General features: G+C 35.9%; 3 protein-coding genes across 3 annotated transcripts in view; 1 reads left to right on the top strand and 2 right to left on the bottom strand.

Moving 5' to 3' along the window:
• Positions 1-36: 36 nt before the first annotated feature.
• ggcta (gamma-glutamylcyclotransferase a) lies at positions 37-2,240 on the bottom strand. Its single transcript, XM_056479791.1, has 4 exons — positions 2,059-2,240; positions 1,198-1,343; positions 415-547; positions 37-223 (listed from the first exon to the last, which is right to left on the bottom strand). Exons 1-4 carry the CDS (start codon positions 2,167-2,169, stop codon positions 98-100), a joined length of 516 nt encoding a protein of 171 aa, XP_056335766.1. The 5' UTR covers positions 2,170-2,240; the 3' UTR covers positions 37-97.
• Positions 2,241-2,990: 750 nt separating this feature from the next.
• On the bottom strand, positions 2,991-7,434 carry snrpd1 (small nuclear ribonucleoprotein D1 polypeptide). Its single transcript, XM_056479792.1, has 4 exons — positions 7,314-7,434; positions 6,677-6,753; positions 3,368-3,559; positions 2,991-3,279 (listed from the first exon to the last, which is right to left on the bottom strand). Exons 1-4 carry the CDS (start codon positions 7,325-7,327, stop codon positions 3,203-3,205), a joined length of 360 nt encoding a protein of 119 aa, XP_056335767.1. The 5' UTR covers positions 7,328-7,434; the 3' UTR covers positions 2,991-3,202.
• Positions 7,435-8,969: 1,535 nt separating this feature from the next.
• The window catches only part of clptm1l (CLPTM1 like), a 12,971-nt gene continuing 6,318 nt past the window's right edge, over positions 8,970-15,622 (top strand). The window contains exons 1-6 of the mRNA XM_056480310.1: positions 8,970-9,443; positions 11,338-11,432; positions 11,933-12,122; positions 12,208-12,356; positions 13,166-13,244; positions 15,049-15,166. Of these exons, the coding sequence (XP_056336285.1) occupies positions 9,279-9,443; positions 11,338-11,432; positions 11,933-12,122; positions 12,208-12,356; positions 13,166-13,244; positions 15,049-15,166 (796 nt within the window). The 5' untranslated portion in view covers positions 8,970-9,278. The remainder of the gene's footprint in view (positions 9,444-11,337; positions 11,433-11,932; positions 12,123-12,207; positions 12,357-13,165; positions 13,245-15,048; positions 15,167-15,622) is intronic.

The following is a 15,622-nucleotide window of genomic DNA, read 5'->3' as shown; positions in this document are numbered from 1 at the left end:
CACAGTTTTACAAACAGATTTCAGCCGAACATGAAATGACATTTGTGTCAAAGAGTTTATTTTTGATTCATTGACAGGAATAGGTGTTGAATAATTGTCATTTCTGGATATCTGTAATCTGATCCAGCACAGAAGAGCCGCTGTAGTTGTTTGTCTGCAGTTCCAGAAGCTTCTGTATGTAGCTTTGAGGCAAACCGTTCTGTTGAGCCCCTAAACACACAACCTAGATGGAGAAACAGACCAGACAAACACTAATTACATTAATAAGAGACTCTTCATTCATACTTGACATGATAGTTGTGTATAATAGATATTTATGTTGTAGAATATTATACATAATGTAGATAAAAACATATCGACACTCAAGACACACTTTAAGACGCTGGTTAATGTTTGATCCGTGGTAAACTCTACCTTTTTATACTGTGGTGAAGGTGAACAGGGTGTGAAGTTGTTCATCTTGTACGTCCGGCAGAAAAGCGGCTCCTCTTTTGTTTCCACTTTGACCTGTAATGGACTGTAGACTCCTTCATCAACCTGTTCCTGTCTGAAACACATGCAGGAGGGGTAATATAGGATAAACGCAGGTATTTTACTCTTGTGGAGAACATCTTGATCATATAGAGGGTTATAACTGTGATGGACACTATATTGGCTACATCAGTATTTGCCTATATTTGTATGGGTTTTTCAGTACCTGGCCCTTTTGAGTTATTTTTGGTAAACTGATTAAGCTGATGATGGAAGATTTATCCTACAATTTAAAAACTATACTATTATATCAACAACAAAAGTATTAGACTGTTAATTCTTTCTAATTTGTACATGTTATATAAAAGATTTGCAATAAACCAGTGAACGACATGCTGTAAAAATAGCCCAAAATAGAAAATTACATGTATGTTCGGTGTAAACATACATAAAACACATTTAGGGAGATTTGTCATTTTTATTATTTTAAATGTAGCCTTAATCAATCAATAAACACCATCTGTTAATTAAGAACACTTGTTAATCATGATTCATATTTAACATATGATAGATAGATAGATAGATAGATAGATAGATAGATAGATAGATAGATAGATAGATAGATAGATAGATAGATAGATAGATAGATAGATAGATTGATTGATTGATTGATTGATTGATTGATTGATTGATTTAGTGAATTGTCCCTGTATCAGCTGACCTTACCTGTCTAAAGAAGGCAGGTTTTGCTGGTCAATCCTCCACACAACGCCCCACACCTCGTCTCCTTCACTGGCCTGTATTGTGGCCACTCCACCATGCCAAGCACAGTTAGTGTTGTCGCCTGAGAGACCAAAATCCAGCCTGTAGCCCTGAGACACACAGCATCCCTTATGATTATCATATTCATACTCTGCAGTTAGCATGTACAGTGCATTCAACAGAACTTCATGGAAAGGCTTGGGGCATAAAAGAGAAAAAGTAAGCATAGCAAATACATTTAAAATAACCAATAAAACAACAAATAGATAACACATCCCAAATGGAAAATTGCTATTGTAGTTTATAGTAAATACTATAGTGTTTTTACACCATACATTAGTATAGTATTTGTATTAGTCTGTTGTGGTGATTCTATAGTAACACAACCAAACAATGTAATAGTATATGGTATATTATTAATATAACATGTTAATACAATTATAGTAATATAAAAAAATGACTTCATACTGTCGTTTTCAACAACTATGGGGTATTTATACTATAATTCACCACAGTTTAATGTCGTAAAACCTAAAGTATACTACAGTATTTATTAGTTTATCAATTCACAACAGATAAAAATTATACAGTAGGCTGTGAAATTCATTAACAAAAATGTTGTAAATATTATAATATATAGTGCAATAGACTTTACTATAAAACGGTTCAAAACACTAGTATTTGTTATAAACCAATAACGTTTTTTCATGTCGGATAATGATAATTAAGCATTGTAAACTTAACGTAGACTAGATGTATAATGACTTATTTTGTGTTATTATTTGTGCTCGTCTCTGATTATGTTTGTCGTTAACTTAACGTTACCTGTATTCTGCCGACGCAGTGAAACACGGCTGATGGGTTTTTCAGCTGCAGTCTCTCCTTCAGTAAATTACTGCCATAAGCAAAATACATAAAATTCTCACTGGATGACATTTTCGCTAACGGTAGACTTGAAGAAACTGATCTGAGGGCTTTTACAGTCTTACTTCCTGTGGTTTATTTGACCAGTGCGGTCCGATTCGGTGAGGAATCGTTTGAATCGACTCTTTCAAACGATTTTGTAACGATCACGAGGAAACCGTTAATAGGGAACTAGTCTTATTTACAATAATTCCAAAGCCAAATAAAATAAATTTAACGTAAGGGTTAAGTTTGTTATAGCGCTAACATAGCAAACAAAGCAACTAAAATTATTTAATCAGTTCATTCATATGAACCGAATCGCCAAGCATGACTACTGATCCGTGCGACCACAACTTTCAAAATAAAAGTCCACTGTTGGGTACAAAAAAGAACCCGTTTCATTAAAAAAAAAAAAAAAATCACCAAGATCTTTGACTTGCATAGTTTCTGCATTATAAAAAAAATTGCTTGCAGTCGTAAAAAATTAATTAGGTATGGAAATTGTAATATTTTAAAATCCAGGTGTCAAATCCAGTTCATGGAGGGCAGCAGTTCAGTTCCAACTTACCTGGAGGTTTCAATTAAGCCTGAAAGACTCAACTAGTTTGATCAGGTGTGTTAATTAGGGCTGTGGCCCTCCTAGGAATGGAGTTTGACACCCATTTTAAAAGAACCTTTTATTTTGCCATAACCTGTCCAGGCAGTATACATGGCAAAGCGATGGCATTTCAGTAGCACGTTCTCTGAATAAACCTAATCAAAATTCACTCTGAACACATTTTTGTTTTTAAATTTGACCTCAACACTGAGTTTTATATCTTAAAAAGGAAAAATCCTGCACACAACTCAAATTCAGTCAAGCAGTTTTTATTGGTAAGAATGTAGAAAAATAACCAGACACCCTTGCAGAATCATCCCGCTGCCTCATATGATCAGCACAAAACAAAAGACTCAAAACAGTTGTCAAAAGAACAGAGTTTAATGTACAAAACGCAAAATATCTCCTATACGAAGAACAAAAAATGCTGTACAACGCACACTAATGTACAGTGGTTTGAGATCTTCATCTCCTTGGCCCACCGCGGCCTCGTCCTCTTCCTCGGCCACGACCCCGTCCTCTTCCTCGGCCACGGCCAGCCACTGCAGGACAGAGACGGTGAGAAGTTATACATTATCACAGACAAGCAATCCATCCGTGTTGATGCTCTGTGTATTTTGCAGCACTCACCAGCTTCTCTCTTCTTGGACTTGACTTTGGGCTCGATGTCCACCAGCAGCGTGTCCAGAGGAAGACTGTCCGGCAGGATGAAGTAGCGGATGTTGTTTCCTCGGATGCTGAGCGACTCCAGCTGAGTGGGCTCTCTGTTTTTCAGGGTCATCTTCACAGCTTTGAGGTGCGTGTTCATGCTGACGTCCACACCTGTGTAGAGGATTCACAAAGTAAACCGTAAAGGGTCGAATTAAGCATCTCTCATATGGAGCCTTTTCACGTTTCTCAGTAGAAGTCATCATAGCTGATAACTTAGAGCGCAGTGAATGGGGAGGACAACACATCCTAATGCCCCTGGTAGGGTCTCCCAAGGCAAACAGGTCTTAGGTGACAGGTCAGACAAAGTGCGGTTCAAAAACCCCTTATGAGTACGACATCAAAGACTGTGATGTCACCCGGTATGGCGCAGCCGGGGCCCCACGCTAGAGCCAGGCTTGGTGTTGGGGCTCGTATGCGAGCGCCTAGTGGCTGGGTTTTTTCCCACGGAACCCAGCCGGGCTTAGCCCAAAGAAGCGACGTGGTACCAACCTGCAGTGGGAGCCGTAAGGGGCAGGTGCATTGTGAAACGGGTGGTGGTCGAAGGTTAGGACCACGACAACCCGATAGTCAGGCACAGAAACTGGCTCTTGGGACATGCCTGGACGCTTACCTAGGGCGTTCCAGGCATGTCCCACTGGGAGGAGGCCTCGGGGAAGACCCAGGACACGCTGGAGGGACTATGTATCTCGGCTGGCCTGGGAATGCCTCAGGATCCCCCCGGAGGAGCTGGAGGAAGTGTCTGGGGAGAGGGAAGTCTGGGGTTCTCTCCCAAAACTGCTGCCCCCGCCACCCGGCCCCGGAAAAGCGGCAGAAAATGAATTAATAAATAAATAAATGCATATAAATGTTACGATTTTTTTTTATGTTTAAATATTAAAAACTTTCAAGGTTTATGACGTTAATCGAGTCATAACAGTAGTGAATAGGTCCATTGTGCGTTTTACAATTTTTTAAAGAAAGTTACATGGGATAATTTTACAACCCCTTAAAGAGTTAAACAGTTGAGTTTTACCATTTTTGAATTCATTAAGCTGATTTCAGGGTCTAGCGAGAGCCCTTTTCAATTAGCTTAGCATAAATAACTGAATCAGATTAGACCATTAGCATCTCGTTCAAAACTGACCGAAGAGTTTCCATAATTTTTCTATTTAAACTTTCTGTAGTTACATTGTGACCTAAGGTTAATTTCTAAGTGGATATGGCTAGAAATTATACTCTCATTCCACTGTAATAGTCAAGGAACCATGGCTGCAGCAAGCGAAATGATATTACGCAGTGCCTAGATACAGTGCCCAGTTCACAATCTAACTACCATCTTCAAAAAGTGGAGTGTTGAAAACATTGATTGGCATCAAAATATACAGGCGCAAGATGGCCCAACAAGAAAACCCTTTTTGATATCTCAGTTATACTTAAGAAATGCCCCTTAATGCTGATCGGCTGCAGTTGTTTTGGGTATCGGTCTGAAACTGGGGTCAAAAGTGATTTTTTTTAATTGTGCATAATAGGGAAGTCAATTTCCACACATTCCCATGATCTATTGATTATCTGTTAACATGAGTAAAGCAGAGTTTTTGCAGTAAATAAGACTAGTAGGATTATAAAAACTATCTATAACTGAATTTAATGATTAAATGTAATAAATATGATTGCACAATGTCACTGACCAACTGGTGCATCCAGGTGAGCAAATCTTTAATTCTTTAAGTGTTACTTTATTATCAAATGTGCAGAAGATAGCGTGAATAATAAGGAAAATCTGGACAATGCCAAAAGGTAAATATTTACATATGAATGCCCAAGACTTGCAGTTAATTTAGTTACCCACTTCTGTGGCTACGCATTCCACAGGGATATTTCATTTATACAACAGATATTTATTAAAATCAGTTAATGATATGGCAATGCATTTCACACACTCAATGATGTGATAACATTGTGTAAAGTAATAAAAAAAACACAAACTGTTTCCCAGTTCTGTTTCTTCAGGCATAAAACTTGATTAAATATAATCATGCATGCATCATTTAATTTTTCTGCTCATATATGCTTTACATGTGATGTATAAGCTGCAGGCACCTCAACATTGCATATTTAAATCAATCTCGCCAGTGTGTGAATTATACATTGACGATCGGTGGGTCAATTTTTTCAGTAATGTTAGCTTGTGTAATACATGCTTCAGTGAATCAAATTTATGCATTTATTTAAATTACATTTAATTCATTAATATATGAAAGTATTATAATGAAGTATAAATTAATGTATTGATTTATTATTAAGTTTTCAGTGTTTTGTTGGATAGGCTGTTTAGTGTATTTTGACCCGATTAGCTGTTTCGGCTTACTTTAGGTAAAACTATATAAACTATGCATCTAATATGAGTTTTTTTTAGGCTATATGTAGAGACAAACACCTATTTTATGAGAAAACAGCCTTGTGAACTCTTACGTTGTCTATCGGTGCTGTGAATCTGCCCGTTTCAGACTGTTGAATGACTTTTTTTTTATCATATAGACTGACTGGTGCGATTATGCATTCACAATGGCATAGGGATGGTCTAATGGATATCTATTAATTAAATTATTATTTAAAATACAGACCAGAGTGAACCTTTTCTCACTTTCAAAGGGCTGATCCCCCCATACATCTTGCTTGGATGTCATTTAGGGGCGATCAAGCCTTAATTAACCCCCTGAAACCGCCCTGTAATTCTCACCCTGATTCCCACCCATATGAATGGAGGGAGGCTGGTTGAGGTGCAATAAGAGTGTGTTATTTTACAAATCTAAACTACTGATGCATATACAATAACTTCTCAACCTGTTTACATATTTTACATGAGCAACATTATGAACTTTGTTTTTGACAGTTGATGTGCTAAAAAAGGTTTAATGATAGCAGGTTTTCCGAGGGCATTGTGTCTACTCAGAAAACCCATTCCAATTATTATAATAAACTATTAAAGTATAGTTTTCTTTGTACGGATTCACACAATATGGGACATTTGCAGTATTATTTTGAGATAAATGTTGATTTATCTGACCCTGATGAATGTTTAAGCATCTTATTTACTTTACCAAAGTACATTTGGGGGACACAAAAACTTGCATTGAATGATGCATCTGATTAAAAACACAGTAAGACTTCTGTCAAACCAAACTTGAAGCAGGCACATTGCAGACAGTGTAAAAGTTTTATTATTGCATTACTTTGAATTATAATTACCTGTAATTGTGCCATGGACCTGTGTGCCATTCTTCAGCTCAATGGTGACTGTTTCATGGCTCAATTTCATCAAAAACCTGCAGGTCACAATTATAAAAACAATGATAAAACACTTACAATAGCATAAGCTACATAATAATAACACATCTAATGCATTGTTAGTAGAATTATATGAAGTATTTACTGTTTTCAATTGATAAATAAATTTAAAACAAACATTAAAATTACACAATAAACTCTGGACGTCTTAATTACATACTATAGTGTCTATTAACATAATAAGACTATATACAGCTAGCATCTTTAGAAACTAGTAAATAAATGTAACTAGCATTAACATGCATTGTTTCTGTTTATTCATTTAAGACTCCGCATGATCAAACTAACACCAGAAAAGATATAATTTGATAAATCTAAGACTAATACCACTTATTACATATTAAAAACCGCTTGTGTGCTTAAAACAATAGAGTAAAACATCCAAACAAACGCTCGTCCATTCATTCATTCCCGCCTGATAAAGCTAACGGCTAACAGGCAGCTACACACAATCTGGCTCCATCTATTAAAATACATCGCGTATCCCAACTGTTTCTTTGGGTATTTTGGTCGTATGAGAGCTGTAGATGTTTATTACCTGACGAGTTTCATGATGGCGGTGGACTTTAAGAGAAAATCCTCCACCTAGATAAGAAAAAATTGTAGCGCAAAACGAATGTAGGACGCTACTGGAGAGATGGGTAGAATTACTTCCTGTGTGAAGGGGAAACAGAACCCTGAGCACTGAAGGGTTGCCAATACCCACCAAAATCACCGTATATTTTTACACACTAGAATATAAAAATTTAAGCATGTTATGAGCATAAATGAGCTAATTTAATAGTAAAATTGTTGCTTTTACAGTTTTGATTATGATAATACCTTAAAAGTATTTGTCGATGTCGATATCTCACAGTAAATAGGTTAATAAAACAGACTTTTAATTAACTAAAACAGCAATAATAATCATATTTAAGACTTTAATTGTGTTTTAAGATGATAAAAGTATAATACAGCTTCAAATTTAGACAAATTTTTAATGTAGCTTTGTTTTCATATCGCGGTGAAGCTCCAAAATATTTACTTTAGATAATAAATACATAATATACTATAATATGTTATAAACTTCATCTGTCTTTACTTTGTAATTATATTTTCACTATTAAAAAATAGCATTCATCATACACAGGAGTAGATTTAATTTAACATATCTGGCAACCCCGCGGCAACGATATCTCACGGTAAAGGTAAATAGATTAATAAAACATACTTTTATTTAACCAAAACAGCAATAATAAACATATTTAAGGCTTTAATTGTGTTTTAAGATAATAAAAGTATAATACAGCTTTAAGTTTAGACAATTCTTCATGTAGTTTTTTTTATATCACGGTGCAGCCCCAAAACACTATTTATTTTAGAGTATGAATAAATAATATACTGTAATATAATATAAACTTTATTCTGTCTTTACTTTGTAATTATATTTTCTCAATTAATTGTGTTTAAAGATAATAAAAGTATAACACAGCTTGAAATTTAGACAGTTTTTCAAGTAGTTATTTTTTATATCACGGTGCAGCCCCAAAACACTATTTATTTCAGATAATGAATAAATAATATAATATAATATAAACATTATCTGTCTTTACTCTGTAGTTATATTTTCTCAACATGCAACATGCACAACAATAGATTTAGTTTTAACGTATCTGGCAACCCCACAGTGACGATATCTTACGGTAAAGGTAAATAGATTAATAAAACATACTTTTAATTAACCTAAACAGCAATACTAATCACATTTAAGGTTTTAATTGTGTTTTAAGATAATAAAAGTATAACACAGCTTTAAATTTACACAATTTTTCATGTAGTTTTTTTTATATCACGGTGAAGCTCCAAAATATTATTTATTTTAGATAATGAATAAATAATATACTATAATATAATATAAACATTATTCGGTCTTTACTCTGTAATTATATTTTCTTAATTTAAAAAATAGCATTCACCATATACAGCAATAGATTAAGTTTTAATGTATCTGGCAACCCCGCGGCTACGATATCTCACAGTAAAGGTAAATAGGTTAATTAAACATACTTTTAATTAGCCAAAACAGCAATAATAATCATATTTAATGCTTTAATTGTGTTTCAAGATAATATAAGTATAATACAACCTTAAATTTAGACACTTTCACGTAGCAATAGATTTAATTTTAAAGTATCTGGCAACCCCGCGACAGGAAGTGAATCCCGGAAGTGAGCGCTCATTGAAATATCACGTCAAAAGTGGATCGAGGGATTAAAACACAGAAATCAAACCGTCGCTTGTCATCATGAGAAATCCCCGAGAGTTTATACCGAATATGTGATTACGCTAGCGTAAAACAGCGCTTCAGACCGCGGGAGAGCGATGTTGTGAGCGATGTTGCGGTGTGTATTTGGAGTGACGTGTGTTAGTGAGTGACAGCTCATCCTCTTCCTCGTCTTTCTCTTCATCTCCAGCATGTTATTGAGCATGTTATTATTATCGGCGGGATCTGCTTGCAGTTAAGATGTTTCCGAAGACCTCGTTCACCAGCCTGATAGTGGGGGTGTTCCTGCTGTATGTGCTGCACACATGCTGGGTGATGTACGGCATCGTTTACACCAAACCCTGCGAGAAACGCCGAGCCGAAAGCTGCATCTCCCCGTACCTGGCCGCTAAACCCAGACTGCAGGTCAGAAATTAATTCATAATAACTACAATTATTATTTAATTAATAAACAATGCATGTTAAATCAGGCCTGTGCAGCTCTTCTGGGACTGCCACATTCGTGCATGCATGGATTGACACTTGCTTACTCAATGAAAATAATATATATTAATTTAAATGTATATTTTAATATAAATAAAATCGTTTCTGAGGTATTTTGAATGCAATTGACCCCGAAATATAATCTTCATACAAGAGTCTCAATTTTACAATGCGTCTATATAGAGTTGTTTAATGTATAAAAACATAATTTAGTTTGTGAATGTCTAAAATGTTATTTGGTATATAATTTATTTTAGTTACAAAGTTAACTTTTCAAATATATGCATTTTATATACATTATATTTCACTATATTTAATGAATGATATATCATAAATATATACATTTTTTTAAAGCTTTTGGTTTATTCAAATTTATCTATCTATTCATTTACTAACTTAATCTAACATTCATTTGTATACACAACCTTACAAAAGAGCAACAAATAATAACTTGACTTCTAGTTGATCATTTCGAAGTGTGTCAAAAAGTAGATTTTTCCCATGAATCATCTGTTGATCTGCATCCCAATCATCACAAACACTGCAGAAGACCTACTGGAACCTGCATGGACCCAAGATTCTCAGAGAAATCAGTCAAGTTTGGTGAAGGAGAAATCATGGTTTAGGGTTACATTCAGTATGGGGGCGTGCGAGAGATCTGCAGAGTGGATGATCAACATCAACAGCCTGAGGTATCAAGACATTTGTGCTGCCCATTACATTACAAACCACAGGAGAGGGCAAATTCTCCAGCAGGATAGCGCTCCTCCTCATACTTCAACCTCCACATCAAAGCTCCTGAAAGCAAAGAAGATGCTTCAGGATTGGCCAGCCCAGTCACCAGACATGAACATTATTGAGCATATCTGGGCTAAGATGAAGGAGGAGGCGTTGAAGATGAATCTAAAGAATCTTGATGAACTCTGGGAGTCCTGCAAGAAGGCTTTCTTTGCCATTCCAGATGACTTTATTAATCAGTGATTTGAGTCATGTCAGAGATGTATGGATGCAGTCCTCCAAGCTCATGTTGGAGTCAGACACAATATTCATTCTGTTTCCACTGCAGCATGACCACATATTCTATACTGGACATTATTGAAGGTTCAGTGATGAGACTTTTATCTAAGTCAGACCTTACTGTCCTAATAAAATTATTAATAATCAAGACATTACAGATTTTATTGTGGTCAAATAAGTGTAATCTAGAGGCCTTTGCCTTTCATATAAGCCACTTCTGATACCAAATCATCAACTAGAAGTTATTATTCCTTCCTAAATCTTGGATAGGCAACAAGACTTTTGTCAGGTAGTTTGTATATATATAAATGTATGTATATATATGTATGTGTGTATATATATATATGTGTGTGTGTGTGTATATATATATTAATATATACACATATATATATATATATACTATATATATATATATATATTTATTTATTTATTTATTTAAAACTACAAAATAAATTTGTTTCATTTTAATAATTAATTTTCTATCTTATTTATTTGAATCTACTGTTTGGTTGTTTTTTGTTCATTGATTGCTTGATATGTTTTATCATATAGAATCCATTTTAATTGATCCCAATTGTATTTTTTAAAATTGATTGACATATTTTTATGACCTTTTAGTTCAATTTTTCAATCCATTTAATATATATATATAATATATATATATATATATATATATATACATATTGTATTCATTAATATATTGATATATTAGAATCCTTTTTTTCTGTTCATCTTTTAATTCTATTTATGCCATTATATATTTAATCCAGATTAAATGATCTTTTATTTATTGTCTCAGCTGAGCGTCTACACTGCATTAAGACCCAATGCTGACGGTGGACACAGTCTGATCCACAGAGAGGAAGAGTTTGATGTCAACACCAAGTTTGAGAAGTATGTCATGATTTGTAGACAAAAATAATATCTTCTCCTGTAGACCATTGTGTGTATAGCCTAATATCCATATTTAATATCCCATATCCCAATGTGTGGTGGCTCAGTGGTTAGCACTGTCGCCTCACAGCAAGAAGGTCACTGGTTCGAGTCCTGGCTTGGGTCAGTTGGCATTTCTGTGTAGAGTTTGCACATTCTCCCCGTGTTGGCGTGGGTTTCCTCCGGGTGCTCTGGTTTCCCCCACAGTCCAAACACGTGCATTATAGGGGAATTGATGAACTAAATTGTCTGTAGTGTATAAGTGTGTATGGATGTTTCCCAGTACTGGGTTGCAGCTGGAAGGGCATCCGCTGCGTAAAACATATGCTGGAATAGATGGTGGTTCATTATAAATAAGGGACCCCTGATAAATAAGGGACTAAGCCCAAGGGAAATGAATGAATATCCAAATGTCCAACACCAGATATGCTCTCTCACAGTTTTACATCTGTCATTTATAGGTTAGTGAATGTGTCTTTGCCGAAAAAGACACGCAAAAATGGCACGCTGTACGCCATGGTGTTTCTGCATCAGGCCGGAGTCTCTCCATGGCAGGATCCACATCAGGTTCATCTAGTCACTCAACTGACCACGTACATGCTGCCCAAACCTCCAGAGATCAGCCTGATCACGGGGCAGGACGACCTGGAGGTGAGGAGACGCCTCAAACTGATTATGAATCGGATTATTGACCTTATTCTTCAGGTACGAGTAAATGAATCTGATTTGTGCCCAGAAACCAGATCAGCAAAAGCAGAGCAGCGACTCTGAGCTGGACCGTCCCGTTTCTCACTGGCGTTCCCGTCTGACGCTGAATGTGGTGTCCGAGAACTTCCTGTTTGACCGCGAGGCACTTCCTGGAGATGTTCATCGCTATATGAGAGTGTGAGTCTGTCAGTCTGACCTCTGCTTTTACCTTCCACCTAGTGTTACCACAATACTGATGGTTCTAGCTTGATACCTTAAAGTGGGCATGAAATACCTCAATTTTTTTATTTTGAATTGTTCCAAATCCAATTATAATGTTATAATAAGTTCTTACATCATGAAAAAAAATCATAATTTATTAGTAATTGATCATTTTGTGTGCCGTTTCTGACTCTTTATCATTAGGAGGCTCTGTTTGAGTGGGAGTGGCCTATTGTAGACTGAAGTAAATGCCTGCTTCTGTAATTGGCTGACAGATTTGCATATTAACAAGGCTAAACATGCAGTAAAGCAGAAATAGGTGTTGACTTTCTGTGGAGGCGGGGCTAATCAGAACTATTACATCATAAAGTAGAACATTCCGTCTTCTACCATTTTCTCAGACTGTCTTCAATATAAGCTGACTTTAGAGGAACAATAAAGTACTGAGTTTTGAAACTGAGAGGATGTGCTTATAGTCTGATGAGCTCTTATAGGTCAAAAGATCAAGATAATGTTGGTTTCTCAGTTCATGACCCCTTTAAAGAATAGCAGTTCTGTTGTTGGTACCACGTGGACATATTACAACACCATTGCCAAAGTTAAAACCTCAAGTTCGGCTCATTGTCGGCACCACTGTTTATATTTTTTTCTAGCTTAGCTGAACAATAAAGTAAAGTTACACTTGTAAATGAATTAATGTAAATCTGAATGAAGGAGTAAAATAAAAAATGTCCTTTTCATCATCTCACCTGTGTGTAATTCTCCGTATTGTTGGTGTTGTGCAGGTATCAGAGCGGGAAGAAGATGATTTACCTGCCGCTGCTGTTTGTGGATGAGCTCAGCAACAGAGTCAAGGATTTAATGGTACTGGTTTAATCTCTTCTCATTTTAGATGTTTATTCACAGCTCCTGTATATTAAATGGCTTTGTTTACACCTGCTGTTCCGTGGCGTTTTGATTTATAATTGCAAATATACAAATGTCTGTTCTCAGCTAATGTTTACACGCATCTCGTTTGTCCACTTACAGCCACTTTTCTGATGAGTGGAGTGTGTTTAGACTTTATTTGTACTAATTTGCATAATGTCCAGTCATGGTATTTGTTTTCAAATCTGACACATTTTTGCTCATCATTTGTATTGTGTATATCACAATAGCTGTGTCTCATTTTAGAGGCTGCATCCTCCGAAGGATGCATTCGAAGTGCGCTGCGTCATCGCGGTGCGACGAAGGCCGTCTCATTTTCAAAATAATTCGAAGGCTCCTTTAAATGCAGCCTCAAAATGCGTCCTTTGTTTCCCAGGTAATGAAGGACACAACCGGTGGATCCTTCGCGGCCTCGAAGATTCATTGCGCGCTGATAATGGCAGGACGTTTTTAAAAGAGTACTCTGGTTTAAATATATAAATTAAGTTTATTTTACTTGGATATCTAAACACGTGTTAAAAAAACAAAAAGAGTATGACATGTCTTACTAAAGAGTGATTTTATAGACTATTTTACATTTTTATGTGTACATGAATGGATCAAAGGAAATCAATTTCCAGCTTCTGTATACCTTTGACTTCAGATCACTTAAAATAAGTTTTAAAATCACTTTGAAGAAACTGCAAAAAAAGCTATCTCCTTGAATGTGACCGAATGTTTAATTCTTCCTGATGACTTGAAACCCACCATCAATTTGTACATGAACGAAACATGGCAAAGAGAATGGGACAACTGCATCAACAACAAATTATATGAAATTAACCCGAGAATACATGAAAGACATTTAGCAAATTATAATTTTGAGACCAGGCATGATCAGACGGTCTATACCAGATGTCGAATTGGACATTCTAGGTTGACACATTCATATTTATTAAATAACGAAGAATCACCTAAATGTAATAACTGCCAGACTGCTCTCACCATCAAACATATTTTGTTGCAATGTAGAAGTGTAAATTACGTTAGACAAAATTTTTATAAGGAGAGCACTTTGATGGACATTTTTAAAAAAGCTACCACCAGGAAGAGTTTTACATTTTTTTTTAATCAAAAATAGAACTAAAAATCATTTAACTTTGAATAAATTTATTTGTGAATTTGATCTATTTATATTTTATATATTTGTTTAAGTAACTTTTTAAGTATAATACGAATTAGTTTTTATCATGTAATATTTTAATGTATATCCATTTGGCCACGAAATAGCCATAAGTTGCTGATGTGGCAATAAATATGTAATAAATAAATGAAAATCACTTTGAAAAAAGTCATTACAAATTTTATCAGCCCTTATTAACGGCAGCTGTTACGGATGCCTGGTGACGAGATCTGTTCTCTGTAGGCCTCTGTAGATCGTCTCATTTGAAAATGCTCGGTTCAGCCTGTGTGAACTTTGAAGGACTCACCTTTGAAGTCTGCATTCTTCGGAGGATGCAGCCTCTGAAATGAGACACAGCTAATATTATTAAATATTACAAATATAACAATATCAACCTAACAGCAGCGGTCGCATCCCAATATGCAGGAGATTCAATGGTTGCCTAGCAACATTAAAAGCGCAGCGCACTACTTTTTTTCTTGACAACATAATGCCATGGTGTGCCTCATTCTCAGAACATAATAGTGAGTTCGCTCTGATCGGCCCGTTAATGTGTTTAATCTGAAATGTGTTTTGCAGGAGATCAACAGCAGCTCCACTGAGCTTCCTCTGACCATCACATACGACTCCATCGCTTTGGGGAAACTGCGCTTCTGGATCCACATGCAGGACGCCGTTTATTCACTACAGCAGTTCGGTAAGAATCTGCTTACTCTGAAATATCCAAGTCAAGACCAAACATTTACAAGATGTAAAATAAGTCCCTAGAGTGTGTGTGTGTGTGAAGTTTCAGCCCAAAATACCACACACACAATGTTTTCTAACTCTCTGAAACTGACCCTTTTAGGCTTTGATCCTAATTGTGGCGTTTTGGTGACTGTTGCTTTTAATTCAAATGAGATTCTTTTCAAAAGAGGGTGGAGCTACAAATGCCTGTGTGTCAGCATAGTGGCAGATTCAAAAACAAGACTTCTATGTTAATGAGGGAGAGATGGTCACTAGTGGGCGGGGCTTTCCCCCTCTGATGACACGTACAAAGGGAGAATGTCAATCAAAGTGTTTCAGCAGACTGTTTATATCAGGTGTAATTATAAAGAATAGATTTAATAAATGTTTACCATTAGAAGCTGCATATATTCACACACTGCTGACA

This window comes from Danio aesculapii, chromosome 19 (assembly GCF_903798145.1).
Source record: "Danio aesculapii chromosome 19, fDanAes4.1, whole genome shotgun sequence".
Lineage (NCBI taxonomy): Eukaryota > Metazoa > Chordata > Actinopteri > Cypriniformes > Danionidae > Danio > Danio aesculapii.
This window is presented reverse-complemented; position numbering and strand designations above follow the sequence as displayed.

What these genes read in the sequence shown, in the direction of transcription:
- ggcta (XM_056479791.1), bottom strand. Translation starts at nt 2,169, where the DNA reads ATGTCATCCAGTGAGAATTTTATGTATTTTGCTTATGGCAGTAATTTA. An exon ending in ACTGCGTCGGCAGAATACAG is followed by an intron (nt 1,344 to 2,058) that starts GTAACGTTAAGT and finishes TGTGTGTCTCAG; the next exon opens with GGCTACAGGCTGGATTTTGG. An exon ending in AACCTGCCTTCTTTAGACAG is followed by an intron (nt 548 to 1,197) that starts GTAAGGTCAGCT and finishes CATGTGTTTCAG; the next exon opens with ACAGGAACAGGTTGATGAAG.
- snrpd1 (XM_056479792.1), bottom strand. An exon ending in GGTCCATGGCACAATTACAG is followed by an intron (nt 3,560 to 6,676) that starts GTAATTATAATT and finishes TCCTCTACACAG; the next exon opens with GTGTGGACGTCAGCATGAAC. An exon ending in GTCCAAGAAGAGAGAAGCTG is followed by an intron (nt 3,280 to 3,367) that starts GTGAGTGCTGCA and finishes TCTGTCCTGCAG; the next exon opens with TGGCTGGCCGTGGCCGAGGA.